Source organism: Lepisosteus platostomus, chromosome 3 (genome assembly GCF_059453375.1).
Source record: "Lepisosteus platostomus isolate fLepPlt1 chromosome 3, fLepPlt1.hap1, whole genome shotgun sequence".
Classification (NCBI taxonomy): domain Eukaryota; kingdom Metazoa; phylum Chordata; class Actinopteri; order Semionotiformes; family Lepisosteidae; genus Lepisosteus; species Lepisosteus platostomus.
This window is the reverse complement of record NC_142613.1, coordinates 29,398,136-29,416,559: the sequence shown is the minus strand read 5'-3', so window position 1 is coordinate 29,416,559 and position 18,424 is coordinate 29,398,136. Positions and strand designations below refer to the sequence as shown.

General features: G+C 37.6%; 1 protein-coding gene across 10 annotated transcripts in view; it reads left to right on the top strand.

Moving 5' to 3' along the window:
• sash1a (SAM and SH3 domain containing 1a) overlaps positions 1–18,424 on the top strand; it is a 498,818-nt gene that overhangs the window by 467,148 nt on the left and 13,246 nt on the right. For all 10 annotated transcript variants that reach the window (XR_015935367.1, XM_088625126.1, XM_088625125.1 and 7 more), the window contains 6 exons: positions 4,071–4,208; positions 5,792–5,924; positions 8,169–8,338; positions 8,861–9,070; positions 14,893–15,043; positions 15,331–15,459. Coding sequence is in view for 9 of the 10 variants with exons in the window: in XM_088625126.1 (XP_088481252.1) it covers positions 4,071–4,208; positions 5,792–5,924; positions 8,169–8,338; positions 8,861–9,070; positions 14,893–15,043; positions 15,331–15,459 (931 nt within the window). In the remaining variant the exon portion in view is untranslated. The remainder of the gene's footprint in view (positions 1–4,070; positions 4,209–5,791; positions 5,925–8,168; positions 8,339–8,860; positions 9,071–14,892; positions 15,044–15,330; positions 15,460–18,424) is intronic.

Here is an 18,424-nt window from a genome sequence, read left to right as displayed (position 1 = left end):
AAGTAGCTGAGCATAAAAAGAATAGGAGCATACTGTAACGCGTGTGAAGGCCATAAACAATATTAATTTTGGAACATAAACATACAGTATATGGCTGGTCTCGGTACTTTAAAGAAAACATACACACCAGTATTCCATTTCTCCCTAAACATTTTAAGCATCGAAGTCTTTAACTAACGAGATACCGTAGTCAACAAGCATACTTTTAGAATTTGATTAAAAGGGAATATAATATGGAATCGCGTATCTAAAGAAATTAACAACGATATAATTATATTCATGTGCCGCAACACAAGAATAGTACACGCTATACATTGTCTGTTGATAATGTTTCTGTAGTGCTTTTTCAGCACTCTGCATGTGACATTGCCGGTGGCGCTGTGGGTTAGGTTCCTGACTCCCATGTCACACGGTCTGTGATCGAATCCCACTGTGGAACCATGACTTTTTTTGTAAACAAACATTTCTTTGAAAAAATGAAACGTTTCCCTTATTCCCTTAAGTTCAGACTTATTTTAAACTGTATTACAGCAGCACAATGGACAATGCAACGTAAATTGCAAAAATGCACTTGGAATCTGTCCAAGCCCTACTTTGTCAGGCATTTTCTTTTACTGCAACGGACATAAAAACTCCCTTGCTTTTAACAGAGCGTTTCATAATTTCTAACTACGAAAATTATTTAAACTGCGACACTTATCATTCATTCCATTCCATTCCATTATCAGTCTTCCATTTCTCCCTAAACATTTTAAACATGAAAGTTTTATGAAACGGTACCCAAATATGTGATTGCTGTATGGAATGAATTTCAATTTAAAAAAATTATTTAACACGAAAATTAAGCTGTTTACATCTTCCGCCTGAGAACAGTCACCCGTTGCTACCCAACGCAGAAACACAGCCACTAACTAGCAAAGAGAGGACATTAGCTAGCCAATATGATAAAGAAATAAATGATGCACATTTATTTGAACATTTCCATCGATTGTACAAGCACTTGGAAACTGTCCAATCCCTAGTTAATCAGGCATTTTCTTTTACGCTGCGGGCATTCTCCTGGTCTGGCCTTGAAGATCTGTGTCTTCTAGGATATAATGCCAGCGAACTCTAGTTTTTATGTCCACTATAACAGACAATCTCCTTTGCTTTTAACCGAGCGTCTAACCCCTCTGATTGGAGAAAAAAGATGTGCTGTTTTGCTGTACATACTGTACCAGGAAGATGATTTCTTTCTATTCGAAACGTGTATTTTAAAAGTTTAAGAAGTAAAAACCTTAGAGCGTACACAGATTTCTAAACTGATCAGGATCATTATCTTTGTCTTATCCATAATAATGTTCACCGCTCTGTCCAGCAAATTAATAATATACTTTATTTTATATAGCGTTTTAAACGAATAAGTAATTAGATTGCTCATAAACCTAATCGCTTTTTCTACATAAACACAGCGTGATTGCTCTCTGAAAATGCTTTTTCTTTTTATTTAGGCTCAGATTTCAACTATAGATCGTATTATTATAAACTTTCTTGGAAAAATGTCTTTTATGTAAACCAAGTTTGCTATTAATTCATTTAGGGCTAGAATATGTTCATTGTCTTCCAATCGAGTTGAGTTGAGTGGAAAGATTACAGATTTTAATCGTCTTTTTTCTGAACCAGGGAAAATCTGATCATGTTTCTCTATAACAATAATAAAAAACTTTATTTTACATATCACCTTTAAAAGTGGCATCTCAAACCAATACAGTAGATGTAAACCACAGATTACAATGTAAATACCCAGACAAACGCTTTTAATAAAATGCTTTTATTCATTCAGCAGAGAGAGCGTAAAACCTGGGCGTAACAGCTGTTCCTTTTTCTGATCACTCGCTCTCTGGATAAACATCTCACCTGTCCTGTTCTTTGTTTTCCTAATTTGCTGATTATGCCTTCTGCGATCCACTCCTGCCCTCACACCTAAAGAAGACTATTTTACATTTCTTTGCACGGTCCATTGTGCAATTAACCCTTGTATGTGCTGTCCTTAAGGTGATATCACATAAAGGTGATATGTAAAATAATGTTTTTATTATTGTTATAGAGAAACATGATCAGATTTTCCCCGGTTCAGAAAAAAATATCTAAAGTATACTAGTGTGTCACTAGTATACTTTTAATACAGTCTTTGCTGTGCTCTAGAGGATCCTTGTGATATTTCGAGCTCTGGTTGAATGATAAGTGTCGCAGTTTAAATACATTTCGTAGTTGGCAATTATGAAACGCTCTGTTAAAAGCAAGGGAGTTTTATGTCCGTTGCAGTTTTTTTTAAACTGAATCAGCGCTGAACTTGTTTGAATTGACTGAGCTCCGTTCTGTACCACACAATGATCCCCCCCAGAGTCTCTGCCCCGGGTGATTTGGTTTTTTTTGATTGAGGGTAAAAAACTCTCCCTCTCGCTTGCCCTCCCCCCCTGTGTATTGTCTGTTTTTTTTGTGCTGTCCTTTGATAAAACAAGATTTTTTGTCCAGATTGACTGTCAGCGCTCAGGTCTGACAGTGCTGCTCCAGCAGTGCCAGGTTCTGCCGCAGCCTCTGTTCTGTGGGCGACAGCAGGACCAGGTCGTCTGCAAAGAGCAGGAACTTGATTTCTGTAATTAATGCAGATCAGTAAATCAAGGGACAAAACAGCTATTGCGCCTGGCTCCTCAATGGGCTTTGACGTGCTAATGCGTTGGTTTAACAGTCCGGGTGTGGCAATGTTTTTTATTATTGTTATAGAGAAACATGATCAGATTTTCCCCGGTTCAGAAAAAAAGATCTAAAGTACTGTATACAGTACTAGTTTGTCACTCTTCTCATCCCCTCTTTGCTAAATGGCTTTTGAATAGAGTCACATGAAGAGAGAGGTGAAACAGCCCTACACAGCCCTGTCGCAGTACACGAATATAATTATATCTTATTAATTTCTTTAGATACGCGATTCTTTTAATACAGTCTTTGCTGTGCTCTAGAGGCTCCTTGTGATATTTCGAGCTCTGGTCGAATGATAAGTGTCGCAGTTTAAATAATTTTCGTAGTTAGAAATTATGGAACGCTCTGTTAAAAGCAAGGGAGTTTTTATGTCCGTTGCAGTTTTTTTGCAACATGAATATAATTATATCGTTATTAATTTCTTTAGATACGCGATTCCATATTATATTCCCTTTTAATCAAATTCTAAAAGTATGCTTGTTGACTCCGGTATCACGTTAGTTAAAGACTTCGATGCTTAAAATGTTTAGGGAGAAATGGAATACTGGTGTGTATGTTTTCTTTAAAGTACTGAGACCAGCCATATACTGTATGTTTAAGTTCCAAAATTAATATCGTTTATGGCCTTAACACGCGTTACAGTATGCTCCTATTCTTTTTATGCTCAGGTACTAAGATTTCCCTTCAATGGTAAAATTCCATATAAACATTCAATACTTAAACGGGCACAGTTAAGACATTAAATATACATATACATACTGTATACAGTACAGTTTGCATACGGTAATATGTTTATGTTCCTAAATCAATCTCTTTTATGAGCATGTGAAAGGCATGGTGAATCACTGTACTTTGCATGATTGGAAACAAATGCGTGATTGCGAAATGCTGTGGTGTTACTTTTACAAAGACGGTCAATGAAAAAAAGAATGTGGACCAGGGCAATACTTTGAGTTTACAGCTTGTCCAAGGTCATTCATTATTAATACTATTCGTAATATCTTCGTTAAAGACTTTGATGGCGACAGCTCAAACATGAGAGGTTGAGCTTTATTAGCTCCACCTTGCGGAAATTCCGGATACTTTTATTTTTCTTGCGGTATTATAGGAGAATTTCCGGTAACTAGCGGTATTTACCGGTAACTCGCGGTAGACTGCGTAAAGCGCACCGGAAAATAATGCGGTATCGCCCGCGCATTTTGAATGGCTGCATCTGTAAGATAAAATATATATATATATTTTCTCATCTTGCTCTACCCATGCTTTTTGATGTGTGGTTATATTGTTGGGTTCTTTGAAACATCTTCGAATCTTTTTTTAATTGTGTGGTATAGAGTAAAGAAGGAATTTACAGAGAAGTTGTGAAGTCTCCAACAACATCGCGAATCTCCCTTGGCAAAAAGGTGAAGTCAGTGAAGGAGACCATGAGGAAACGCATGTCCAAGAAATACAGCAGTTCTTTATCTGAACAGGTCAGGCTACCAGCAAATCTTTCTTCATCTCTGAGACATGAATTTTATTCAGGAGGTATGCTGAGGAAACAAGCATGTTAATAATGTTTTTGGTTTGGGTGTAAACTGGCTAATCATCAAATGTACACACACCTTTTTGAGCACTGGGCTAACCCAGAACAGTCCCTGTTGATTGCCTGGAACGTCCGCATCTGAATTCTGTGGGAGTTGTTATTTGCTTGATGTGCATTTCAGAAAAGCACAATGTAATTCCACAGTACAGATGTCTCCTTGCCTTACTTGGCAATGTGGTCTCTGAAGAAAAATGAATAGAAGAGAGAAATGTTTTTTTCCAGACTAAAACATGCATATATCCTAACCACTTTTTGTGAAAAGAAATATGAAATGTAATTCTGAAATATTACATTACAGTTAAATTTGTTTTTTTGCTTCATTTACTTAATTATAAGTGAATAAATAATGTAAACATTATATTCTTATTTCAGTATTCAAAAGTAAGTAACTGGATGGGAAGTTATTCCCAGAACTACTGACCTTTGCCCTGCTAAGAAGCCTGCACTTACTGTATTAACAAAATTAAGAAATGTATTAAAAGGGTGTGGTCATAAGCAGCTGCCTCTCCATACCACTTAAAGTGTATGAAGTGTAAAATAACTTTCACAGAGTGTTATTGATTTTAAAGGATACAGAAAACAAAGGGCTTTATGGTAGGGGTTTACCACTTTCCATTGACATTGTTTGGATAAGGAGAAACTAGTGTGCAAAAAATATAGTTTGAGGTGGTTAAGATTTTAATTGAAACTTAAGAACCATTTTCTTTTCTTCATGCCAGCAATAAAGCACCAAAGTCTAAATTATTAAATAAATGTATAACCTGACATTATTTTACTTTTTCTGTCATATATTTTTGAAACACTCAAGATATGTTATATTTTAGTTACTCAGATCTTTGTTTTTTATGTTAAAGATTTAATTCAAAAGAAGAAAACACAAATATTTTATATAAAACAGGAAGTTCATGGTTAAGCAACTGACTTTAAATTCTGGAGTGCCATCTGGTGGTGGATGGCAGCTATTTGTCATTATGCTTTACTCTTCATTCCTTTCAATACTTGTCCCAAAACAGCTTTTATTTGTATTATCTTCAAATATTAGATATTACGTTATTGAATGTCCTAAACATTTTCCCGTAAATCAGATATTTTAATTACTATGTAACACAGATATAGTCTGCTTGTATACATTGTACTTCTAGTATTTTTTTAAGCCCTTGAAATAATGATAAAAAGCACCTAACTCAACCATCTAACTCAAGTCTTGTGGTGACAATCGCATTCATTTGAATGGTTGTTTGTACTGTTACATTAAAGCTAAAACACATTGAATGTATAACTTTATATGAGACAAAAACATTATTCAGATTTTTCTTTGATGTCTTGTCAGGTATGGTTTCAACTAGGAGTTTGCTTTGCATTATGGGAAAAAAGTACATTTTTGTCTGATTAGTTTGAATTTTGAAGTCTTTGTGTGTGTGAAAGATGCAAGTTAAACATGATCTGTGTCTGTGTTCTTCTCCATCACAGTCAAGCCCTGATGGGACACCCAGCTCCCCTCAGTCTCCTCAGCCTGATACTGACTCATTAGAGAAGCCCAAGCTGAAGGCTGGAGGCTCAGTGGAGAGCCTGAGGAGTTCTCTGAGTGGACAGAGCTCCATGAGTAAGTGTGTATTTAAGCATCGTTGGAACTCGTCACTCTGGTGATTTTATATTCTTTCTGTACTCTGTGTCATGTCCATGGAGAAAGGAAAGATCTAGCTGTTACCAGAACTCTAACCAGAAATATTTGAACTATAATAAATAGACATTCAGCAATTTTGGCTTCTAAGGCAAAATGGTTTCTTTTTCTTTAAGATGGAAGGGAAGTATCAGATGTCCATTGATGCCTCACTGGTGACAAAGGATACAAAGCATAAAAAAATCATTATGCGAGTGTTTTTAGAAGAATAAAGAATACAGATCTGGGATATTGATTAAATGGCTTTGGTGTCATTTTCATTAATTTATCATTAATGACTGACCAAGATAGACTTTGTCAGATAGAAGTATCTTTGACTGTTGAATAAGTACTAAATTCAGCGAGACAACTTAATATGCACAGGTACTGAGATCATTTTAATATAATATATTATATTATACTGAATTTAAAGCCTGTTAAAACTTGAGAACATAGAAAGCAATCAATATAATATGAAAACCAATTCCTTATCAATGAACAGTATATTTGTACCATCGATAAGTTGAAGGCTAAACTAAGTCGGCACACTCGTGCCCTCAGTCTGGGGCATTAGGAATCCCAAACCTGGACAAAGTTATAGTGAAACAGTGAATGAAATCAAATGTTGTGGTTTATTGTAGAAACAAAGATGTTTGTTTCTGGACCTTAATAAATAACTTTACAGGAAATAAGGTCATTACAAAGTGAAATCTTGTATTAGTTCTAGGGATGTGCAACAGGCAGATACATTTTCTAGTCAATGCAATCAGAATTCAAATTATACTTAAGAGAGCAAAACACTTCAAGCAATTTGTGGAGATACAGTACATACATTATAGTTTATAAAATATTTGTACAGTATCAGTCTTTGGTGTCCTTTAAATTCCATTAGTAGTACATTAGTAAAAACCAGATGCAAGTGCCACCAGGGCACTCTTTGCGTTTGACTATATAGGCCTCATTTACAAGTTAGCAGGAGTGACCTCGAGAGTTGAGATAATTTATTAACTATCAGGACTGGCTATTTTATAAGAAACTAAAGGATTTTAGAAGGATGTATTTACTCATTTTAGAAAAAAAAACAATACTCCTTGCTACCTGTACCACAAGATGAAATGCATTGCAGATGAAAGATGTGATACCACAAGATGTTTTGCTGCAGCACATGCTTGTGCTTCATGTGTATTTTTTAGTTTGTATTTGAGGCCACAAAAGGACTGTTTAGCTTGAAGTTGATTTTTGTTTTATGTTTCATCTCTTAAATATAGCAGAATATGAGAAAAAAAGAGTTTGTTGTAGATGGTGCACACATTAACAGTTTATGTTTAGCTTTTCCCTGGATTCCACACTGATTATTACTTTTCTTGAGAAAAACTGCAGAAGCCCCATCATTAAAATATAAAAAGATTATTTTTCTGTCTTCCTGTATTGATTTAACTGGGGATGATCTCAGTCTCTTGAGCAAGAGTTAGGAGTTTCACAGAAAACATGGCTGTCTGATTTCATGGTTCCTGTGAACATCTAGTCCAGATAAAGTAGCATTCCACTGTTGATAACTAAGGATTTCCTAGTTCAGTGCTGGAAAGTAGAAATAACAAAAGCATAAATTCCACAACCAAAATGTTGCTTTTCTTTCCACTTTTCATCACACGATGGCCCTCCCTTTGTTCTTTGGATATCCCACTCAAAACTCTTCATAGCGTTTTTCATGTTCCAAGAGCTGCTCTGAATTATTTCTTTACTTCAAGACCTACCCTGGAGAAAAGATCCAAACCACTGCATATACTGTACTTGCGTCTTTTTAATTATTATTATTGGTAGTGGTGCTGGTGGTGGTAGTAGTAGTATATACCTTTAATAATAATATAGACCTTTTAATACAGCTATAATTACATAGAAACAATGTACAAACCTGTCTTCATCAAGTGCTTGATAATTTTATGCATGTTTTATTTCCGAATCCCTATCAGAAAAGTATGCTTTTTAATAAACTGCACTTCACCTATTTCAAATTAAGCAAAGGAACAAAACAATTTATCCACTAAAATATTTTAGCTTGTGCTTGCATTTTAGAGTTTGTGTGAGGTTGTGGAGGAATTTGCTTGTGCCACCAAGAGAGGGAGAGCATGGTCTGGATACAAAGCCCTGCTACAGGATACTGAGCTGGCCCTGTGGTGTGTGTTGCAGGTGGTCAAACAGTGAGCACGACAGACTCATCAGCCAGTAACCGGGAGAGTGTCAAGTCCGAGGACGGTGATGATGAGGATCCCCCCTACCGGGGCCCCTTCTGTGGGCGAGCCAGAGTGCACACTGACTTCACCCCCAGTCCTTATGACACAGACTCCCTTAAACTGAAGGTATTCTTCCTGTCCACATGGATCTTATAATACACAGATTTCTTTTGAATTTAGTTTTTAAAAAAGATTTCATAAATGGATCCCTATCCTGTGTACTGCAAAATGTTTTGATTTACAAAGTAGCTGTGTCCAGAGATGAGAAGTTTGAGCCTAGAATTTACAGCTATCTGACTGTAATTGGGATGCCTAGAGCAACAGCGCACAACTGACAGACCACCTCCAGGGTTGAGGTTTAGGATTAGCATGATGGTGGTCATTGAAGCGTATTCCCATGATTCTTTGCTGTAACCTGAAGTCTAAAGATATGATTGGCAATTCCAATTTCAAAGTGAGTATAAAATTAAAAACAAAGCAGTTGTCTATTTCTGGGATTCTCAGATCTCTGTTTTATATTAAGTTGAAAGCTGTGAATCCTTCAATTAAGAGCATCATGTATTGATTTCATGCCTTAGATTGTATGTATTAGGTTTTCTCTTCTATTTGCTGCTCTTAAATCTTACATACACATTCTCTAACTTGTAGAAAGGGGATGTCATAGATATCATCAGTAAGCCACCTATGGGCACCTGGATGGGTCTTCTGAATAACAAGGTTGGCACTTTCAAGTTCATCTACGTGGATGTGTTGAGTGAGGAGGAGGAGAAGCCAAAGAGGCCTGTGCGGAGGAGGAGGAAGGGAAGACCACCCAAACCCAGCTCTGTGGAAGAGCTGCTGGAGCGCATCAATCTCAAGGTAAACCCACTAACCTATGCGAACTCGCCTACAGGCCTCTCAGCACGTGTGCTTGGAGCAACAATGTAAAACATTATCCAGGCTAAGACAGTGTATAGAGAATACATTTTCTATCTATTTTGTTCTTTCTATTTTTACGTGAATTTTAAGAATTGAAATGGTCTGTAAGGTTCAGAGTTTTTGCAGTGTTCTAAATTATAATGTGTTGACTGACATTATACCAATTACCTAACTTGATGGTAAGCAATTTATTTTAGCACTTTGTAAAAAGCTTGGGTAATAACGTTTGTACATTCTTAAAAACATCTGTTAGACGCAGTCTATTTTTGGGAATGAAATCTTTCCACTGACTCTACTGCATTGTGAAGAAGAGAGGCTCTAGACAACATGCATATTTTAAAAGGTAAAGGTTTATTGCATGACGAAAGGAAAATAAAAGAGAGACAACATTTCGGCTGTGAAGCCTTATTCAGGTGTGAGGGAAAGAAGGAAACCGGCAGGTAGTGAAGCTTATAAAATTACAAAAGACAGGATAGTTGAGAGGAGGCAAGAAGCGGGGGAGAAGGAGTATCAACACTCTGGGAGAACTAGAAGAGAGGTGTGAACTCAAAAACTGCAAATGAATTGAAAGGATAAGAAGCAGATGAGTCTGTCCTTAAGGGAAGGGGGAAGGGTGATTGTAGTTTCAGGATTAAATAAGTAAATAAGGATGATGGAAATACATGATGCCATTTGGGTGACCCAGAGTTGTCCAGAGGGGCCTTGAATTTACATGGTGTTCAATATACAGTGCCTTGCGAAAGTATTCGGCCCCCTTGAACTTTTCAACCTTTTGCCACATTTCAGGCTTCAAACATAAAGATATAAATTTTTTATTTTATGTGAAGAATCACCAACAAGTGGGACACAATTGTGAAGTGGAACGAAATCTATTGGATTTTTGAAACTTTTTTAACTAATAAAAAAATGAAAAGTGGGGCGTGCAAAATTATTCGGCCCCTTTACTTTCAGTGCAGCAAACTCACTCCAGAAGTTCAGCGAGGATCTCTGAATGATCCAATGTTGTCCTAAATGACTGATGGTGATAAATAGAATCCACCTGTGTGTAATCAAGTCTCTGTATAAATGCACCTGCTCTGTGATAGTCTCAAGGTTCTGTTGAAAGCGCAGAGAGCATCATGAAGACCAAGGAACACACCAGGCAGGTCCGTAATACTGTTGTGGAGAAGTTTAAAGCCGGATTTGGATACAAAAAGATTTCCCAAGCTTCAAACATCCCAAGGAGCACTGTGCAAGCGATCATCTTGAAATGGAAGGAGTATCAGACCACTGCAAATCTACCAAGACCTGGCCGTCCCTCTAAACTTTCAGCTCAGACAAGGAGAAGACTGATCAGAGATGCAGCCAAGAGGCCCATGATCACTCTGGATGAACTGCAGAGAACTACAGCTGAGGTGGGAGAGTCTGTCCATAGGACAACAATCAGTCTTACACTGCACAAATCTGGCCTTTATGGAAGAGTGGCAAGAAGAAAGCCATTTCTCAAAGATATCCATAAAAAGTCTCGTCTAAAGTTTGCCACAAGCCACCTGGGAGACACCCCAAACATGTGGAAGAAGGTGCTCTGGTCAGATGAAACCAAAATCGAACTTTTTGGCCACAATGCAAAACGATATGTTTGGCGTAAAAGCAACACAGCTCATCACCCTCAACACACCATCCCCACTGTCAAACATGGTGGTGGCAGCATCATGGTTTGGGCCTGCTTTTCTTCAGCAGGGACAGGGAAGATGGTTAAAATTGAGGGGAAGATGGAGGCAGCCAAATACAGGACCATTCTGGATGAAAACCTGTTGGAGTCTGCAAAAGACCTGAAACTGGGACGGAGATTTATCTTCCAACAAGACAATGATCCCAAACATACAGCAAAATCTACAAAGGAATGGTTCACAGATAAACGTATCCAGGTGTTTGAATGGCCAAGTCAAAGTCCAGACCTGAATCCAATCGAGAATCTTTGGAAAGAGCTGAAAACTGCTGTTCACAAACGCTCTCCATCCAACCTCACTGAGCTCGAGCTGTTTTGCAAGGAAGAATGGGCAAGAATTTCAGTCTCTCGATGTGCAAAACTGATAGAGACATACCCCAAGCGACTTGCAGCTGTAATCGCAGCAAAAGGTGGCTCTACAAAGTATTAACGCAAGGGGGCCGAATAATTTTGCACGCCCCACTTTTCATTTTTTTATTAGTTAAAAAAGTTTCAAAAATCCAATAGATTTCGTTCCACTTCACAATTGTGTCCCACTTGTTGGTGATTCTTCACATAAAATAAAAAAATTATATCTTTATGTTTGAAGCCTGAAATGTGGCAAAAGGTTGAAAAGTTCAAGGGGGCCGAATACTTTCGCAAGGCACTGTATATTTACAGGTGTACCTAATTGTATTGATGATCCGAGGGCTATTTTTGGCTCAGGAGAGATCCCTGTCAATAGCATGGGTGGGGTATCATCTGTTACTGAAAAAAGTGAATTTTGGGGGCTTGGTTATGGAAATCCGTGGCATCACTGCAAGGTCATAGGAGCCTGAGAAACTGAAAAGGGGAGAGAGTTTTTAGTATGTGTGGGATGGAAGGAACTGTACCAGAGTTAGCTATGTGAATCTGTGTGTTTGTAATAGATAGACATAGAGAGTAGTGGATGGTAAATAGGTTTCCATACAGAAATGGAAAAGTTGTATAAGATATGTTAACTGTATACTTGAGGGATGGGTGGAAGTTGGTGAAATGATGCTCTTGCTGGTTGTTAGAGCATGTGGCGGCACTGACACAGTCGTCATTGTACTGCCTGTAAAGGTCAGGGACAAAGCAGGTACAGGAGGTGAAGTAGCATTCTTTTATCCAGCCGACAAAAATATTAGGATAGCTGTGTGCCCATGGCAACTGATGTACAGGCCCCCATTTTTGTTTCTGTTTTCTAAGTATGCTGTCTAATGACTAATGTAAAACATGCATTCTGGAAACAGCTACTGAAGTGGTGTCACCAGAGGACCTCTGGTAATCTTCAAAATATTCATGTTGAGGAGCATGCCTGCATATTTTGTAAATGTATCTAATTTAAGGTGGCAAATGTTAACCAAAAAAGCTACTTAGTGCTTCAGTGGCTTTGCACATCTCTGCCCCGCAAACTGGAATTATAGGTGAAAAGGAAATCTGACAGTGCTTTTATCAAGTTGTTTTTTAGTTGTTTATACATCAGTTAGAAAGTTAGGTATACAGGTAGGTGTATTACCCGCTGGGCATTTTTGCCTGTCCCACCTCCGCCAGTGCCTTTGGGCCAGCTGCAGGGTCATATGCCGAGAACCACCCCTCATTGATGCTTCATCCCTTTAATCCTGGAAAATCTCCTGGTGGTGGGGCAGTGGCAGGGACGTCTCCCTGCCACCCCCTGCAGCTGGCCTCAGTATCTATCTCTCCCAGTTGTTATCCCTTCACCGTGACCACAACAAAAGTCTCCCTTTGACTACTAGATCCACCAGCTGGCCTCACGAACTGTGTGTTCCCCAGCTTTTATCTTACCTTCTTAGCCACAGCCAGAAGCTTCCCTTTTCTGCCTCCTCAGCAAGCTCCTTCAGTGTCTTCCTCAGCTTTGCTCCCGTCACTCCAGTGTCCCTCAGTAGCCGCTGAGTGGATGTTCCAACGAAGCCTTGACTGCCCTCCATCCTCCTTCTCTGCACTATGCCACATATAATAAACTCTATAACTCTATCTCAGTTAGGGTGAATTTTCTTTTTTCCCCATTATTATAAATCACCCAGCTCTTCTCGGCCCCACATTTTATAAGGAATATAAAATGCTGCTAACAGCCCTTTCATAGATGATTGCCCTCCATCCTCCTTCCCTGCACTCCAAGCCTCCAAGCCTTCCTCCCATGGTATAGTCAGCTTCATCATTATGACCGTTCTGACTGTTGCAGACCATACCACAATGTCTGGCCTTAGCGTGGTTGTAGTGATTTTGGTGGGAAACCGGAGCTGCCGATTAAGGTCTACCCTCATGGTCCAGTAATTTCCAGAAGCAAAGATCGCTTTGTTCTCCCTCCGCATGATGCCCTGTGCTGCCCACCCTTGTTTGACAAAGTAGGTTAACCGTTTTTGTGGGAGAGGGTGACCTTTGCTTCCTCTCTGCTTGTCTCCAGGACCTCCACTATCTTCCGCAGAACTTGATCGTGCGTGCCCAATTTTAGCATGAAAGAAACACATCAATGGCATTGCATCTCTTTAAAAATATTGTAGTAGCTCCAATTCAATAATTTAATCATAGTTCTGCATTTCAGTCGCAGTGGTTAAGTTTAAGGAATTGATAGTCATTCACATTATTGTTCTTCTGCTTTTTGATTCTCGGAATCAGAACAGTATTATCATGTTTATGTTGAATTGAAGAGTTTAGAGAAGTGGAAGAGCACCAGCAGAGAGAAAAATGTTTGCAGTTAATGTTGTTTTATTCATTGCAGTTGGCCCTGGTTTTGTTCTAAGCTGTATGCTTTTTACCTCTAAATACAGGTGAGCTTGTGAAGGAGTGATCTTTGTGAGATTGCTTATGGAGCACTAAGTAAAATAAGAAGCTGTTATCTATTTTTATACTGTGTAGTTATCATCCTGACCAAAATAATTATTTGTTTTGTAGTTTTCTTTAGAAATAACAGGAAGCTCATTATTTAAATTACGGGTTTGTGGTGCACAGCCGACATTCTGTTTAAAGTACAAGAGGTGTGGGATGTGTACATTTCTTAAAATATATTGGATCTCTAACCAAAACTAGCTTTTTAAAATGTAACTTTGAGTAAATATCAGGATGCCTGTGAATATTCTAAAAGCCTTTACATTTTCTAAAACTTTCCTCTCCTGCCGTGTTGCATATTTTTATGTAATGCCTAGTAAAAGAGGTTTCTTTTTCTTTTGCCATAGGTAGTGGGAACCCAGTAAAATGATATGATTGTCTTCTTTATTTCACTTTGTGTTATGTTTACTTGGTAAATACTAATAAAACGTGCTGAAACATTGAGAAATGGAGATACAGAAATGGTATACTTTGATCTATTTCAAAGTTTCACTTTTAAAAGAAAATGGGCTCTGGTATGATACCTTATTGATTAACCATTGGTCATTTGCTCATAATTCACCCCTCTTGTACCAGATGTTGACCTTTATAGCATGATTATGAGAGTTGAAAGTACACCAAACATTAGAAGAAACTTCAAACTTCATTTATGCTTGTACTGTATGTTTGTTGCCTAAGTACTCATTTACCTAATTAGTGAGAGTTGCTGGGGCATTGGTGATGATGTAACTTAACCTGTTAATTGCAAAGCCTGGTGAAAACTGAAAAATGATACAGATCATAGAGGAACAAATATTTCCAGCTTATCAGAGAACAGTGCCTATTTTAGATTTGGTCCACAGCAGTGGACCACGACTGGTTTTAGTAAATAAGTTGGGTTTTGTTTAGAGCACCTTCATGGAAATAAAAATAAAAAATAAATTTGTATTTATCATAGATTTAGCTATGTAATTTCTATCCAATCTTCCAGGTGCTCAGAGTTCCTCACATAGTCCAAATACATACTGGTTTGAGTGAATGTTTTATCATTATTATTAATGATACAAATTCACTTTTGTTAAAATGGAGTATATACAATGAAGAATTCATGAGGAGGTATTGACCTTCATATTCATGTAAGAAATAAGTACATATTAATATCAATACAAGAATTAGCTAGCTATGGCTTTTAAATCTGTTTTCATTCTGCTTTTTTCTGTTTGCCTAGGAGCACATGCCTACATTTCTGTTCAATGGTTATGAGGATCTAGATACCTTTAAACTACTGGAAGAGGAAGACCTGGATGAACTGAACATCCATGACCCTCAGCACAGAGCAATGCTGCTGACCGCTGTGGAGCTGCTGCAGGAATATGACAGTATGTCTGCACCACAGGACTCAGTCAGGGCTCCAGACTTTCCCATTGATAAACATTTTGAAATCTGATATATTACCTATTTGTTATCCACTATTCCTTGCCCAGCATGGCTATCTACACAGCTATAGTTCAGTCCAATGGAGAGCTCTTTTAACCTCTTCAGTGATTTTAGTTTGATTTAGCAGTTTTTAGAATGATGTTGTGATTCAAGATTCCACATATGTTGGAAAACACTGGTTTGTTTTACTGAACTTATAATATACTGTCTGTATCTGAACTGTTCCCAGGCAACAGCGACATGGAGAAAAGCGCTCATTCTGGGTCACAGGAGAAGCTTCTATCTGATGGGCAGGGCCTGATGCGAGACTCTCCCCGGGACTCGGGGTGCTATGAGAGCAGTGAGAACCTTGAGAATGGTAATGAAAGCCTACTGCATCTATAACAGTCTCCAACCAATGCCTCTTCTCTCTGGGCCACCTTCTTCTCCCATGCTTCAGCATTAAAAAAACAAGGAGAACTTGCTGCTACTTGCTTGATGCTCATCTCTCTGTCATCTCTATGTGCTTCACCTTCTTCTTGTCTGCATAGTGGTGTAGAAGACTTGTTCACCTCCAGTCATCATTAATGCAATGTATTGGGATGGTCCAGTCAAAAATATGCAGTGTTTTTGAAAGGTTAGGCCGGTGTTATAAGTTCCATTAGTTCCATTAGCCCAGTGAGTAAATGAGAAAACTGTTTTTTATTTGCTTGTACTACAGGGAAGAGTGGCTTTCCAGAGAGCTGAATGGTGATGACTTGACATAAAGGCCCAGTTTGCAAGGCTTTTATGTTTTGGAAATTGCATAGTAAATGCACTTTCATATCCTTAAAAAAGGCTGCACAGAGCAGTCAAAAGTGGTCTTTATGGTTTATTTGTGGAATAAAGTTGAAACTAAAAACAGACCTTCATTGTGTAACATGTCATTATGTTTGCTAGGTGGCCTAGAGATGTAGACTTTCTTTGACTATAAAAGGCACAAGTTAATTTTAGGCCGCAAGTGTAAAATAGATTTACATTAGAAGCCTATAGTGACAGAAATTGCACAGTGTTAGTATTAGCAATTCCAGATTTGAAAGGGTCCACATTTTTCTTTTTGAATCTTTATTGCTTAATAACTTTGTGAATGTTAATAAGTTGCCAAGATAAAACAACAGAATATAGTTAATTCCTGTACATTTCTTTTCCAGAGACATTTTATGATTCTGTTTTGTGTTTTCGGTGTGTTTTCATTTTTAGTGACTATAATGTTGCTGAATATCTTCGTGCCTAAAAAAGTAAACTGTTATATACTGATATTTTTAAACAATAGTACTCATTTTAAGGATAAAGGAATATATTTGTCTTGTATAGGAAAATGTTTTAATGCCGGTTAATGCAATGTAAAATGTATAGTTACATACTATACTTTTCCAAAATAATTTTAAATAATGTTTGCTTTTGGCAATTGTGAAGTTTGTTTACTATCTTTAAAGGTGTCAACAATTTAAATATTTATCTAGACCTTTTAACTCTCAAAACCTCCATATTATTGGACTTCCCAAGTCCTGTACTGATTGTGTCCTTAAGATGTTCAATTGTCATGGTAGAGACTGGATTCTGGAATAAACTAATCTGTGATGTAAAAGTCTGCTTGCTTTTGTTCTCTGCTGTTGCTTTTTGTTTTCCTCCTCTACTGTGCCTGTCATCACCTGCAATGTTTTGCCAGATATCCGTCTGAATGTTAACTAAATCATCTGTTGGCATTGACTAAGCAGGAAACTAGCTTATGTAAATCTTGAGCACCTGTCCATTGTTTCTACTTTTTTCTATATAATTGATGGATCTGCTTCATTCTAGTATGGTTTCCAATAATTGTACACCACTGTAGTAACCTGCTTTGTCCCATAATCACTGAACTGAATTGGTGTATTCTGTGAAGTGAAGGTTGATTGAGATGTTTGTATAACAGAAATTGTAATATAATAAAACACCTTCTTTTAGCTCCTTAAAGTAAGTGAACATACAAGGGGGGTCATTTTTGCCACAGATGAGCAAAGCAATGTAATTATACAGACGTGTTTCATCTGCAAACATTTCTAATAAGAATTTGTTGCATATATATGCTACTTTCCATCCAAAATTATCTCAGATTACTTTAGATAAAAGATTCTGAAGTGCCATGCTTGTGTGCATGATGCACGGCAGCCAGAATGAGCGAGAAACTGCACTACACAGCAGATCAGACAGAGACGTGAAAACTTTACACAGCAATGAGGGAATTTTAAGGAATCCATATTGTAAGGAATTTAGTCAGGACAATAGGATTATCATTCCCCTACTCTTTCAAATAGTCCATGGGATCTTTAATGACTTTAATGAGGTCAGAAATTCGATTTAACATGTCACAATACTTGGGCATCTCTAGACTTACATGGTAGAGGTTTCATATTGGCACAAACAAAAAGAAACAAAATAACATCTGACTTGACAGTCCTAGGAAAATACTTCCTGTTGTATTCATTACAGTGAACTAAAATAGTGCATCAGTTTTTCAGGAAGTAATGAAATGCAGAATTGTAACAGGGCAGCAGGAACAAAGAAATTTAAAACTTTTTTGTCTATATTTACAGGTTTGACTAATGATGGATTATTTACTTAGAATGTGGAAGAGGGACAGTAGCTATAAAAGAAGTGGAATTGTTGGATATGGGACTCGACTTTTAGGAATCAGTCAGTACAGTGCTTCAGTGGTGATGTTAATATAGATGTCTAAATAGGCAGAGATGTTAAAGAGATGATAAAAACAATTCCATAGCAATAAAATCAGGTGTCTCAACTTAACTCTGTAAGCTGGGGGGAAAGCAGAGAACGAACATACAATTAACGACCAACAAAGGGTATTAGATGCATAATGACTGAGTAGACCTTTAATAATAGTATATAAACTGTTTATGCTGCTTTTGATCTCCCAAAACATAGTTCTCAAAATGTCAGTGGCTAAGAAAGCAAATGGTATTAACTTGTAATGAAACGTTTGTTAGTATTCACTTTCCTCAAGTTTATAATTATTCAAGCACAATGTAATTCCAGTATTTAATATGCAAAGCAATAATCTACAAAGATATCATTAAGAATTTATTTTCAAGTGTCACCACAGTATAATGTTTTCAATTGTTGACCTGTTCTGACAAGCTCTGAGTGTTCCCAGCTCTGCCTTTCACTAAAAGGAAACATCTGTAAGGTGTTGAGGGTATGAAAAAAGCTACCATAGCATATACTGTATACAGATGCAGCCATTCAAACTTCGTGGTACAAACCCACACTGCACGCAACTACCCATAAACCACCACAGCGTACCGCGA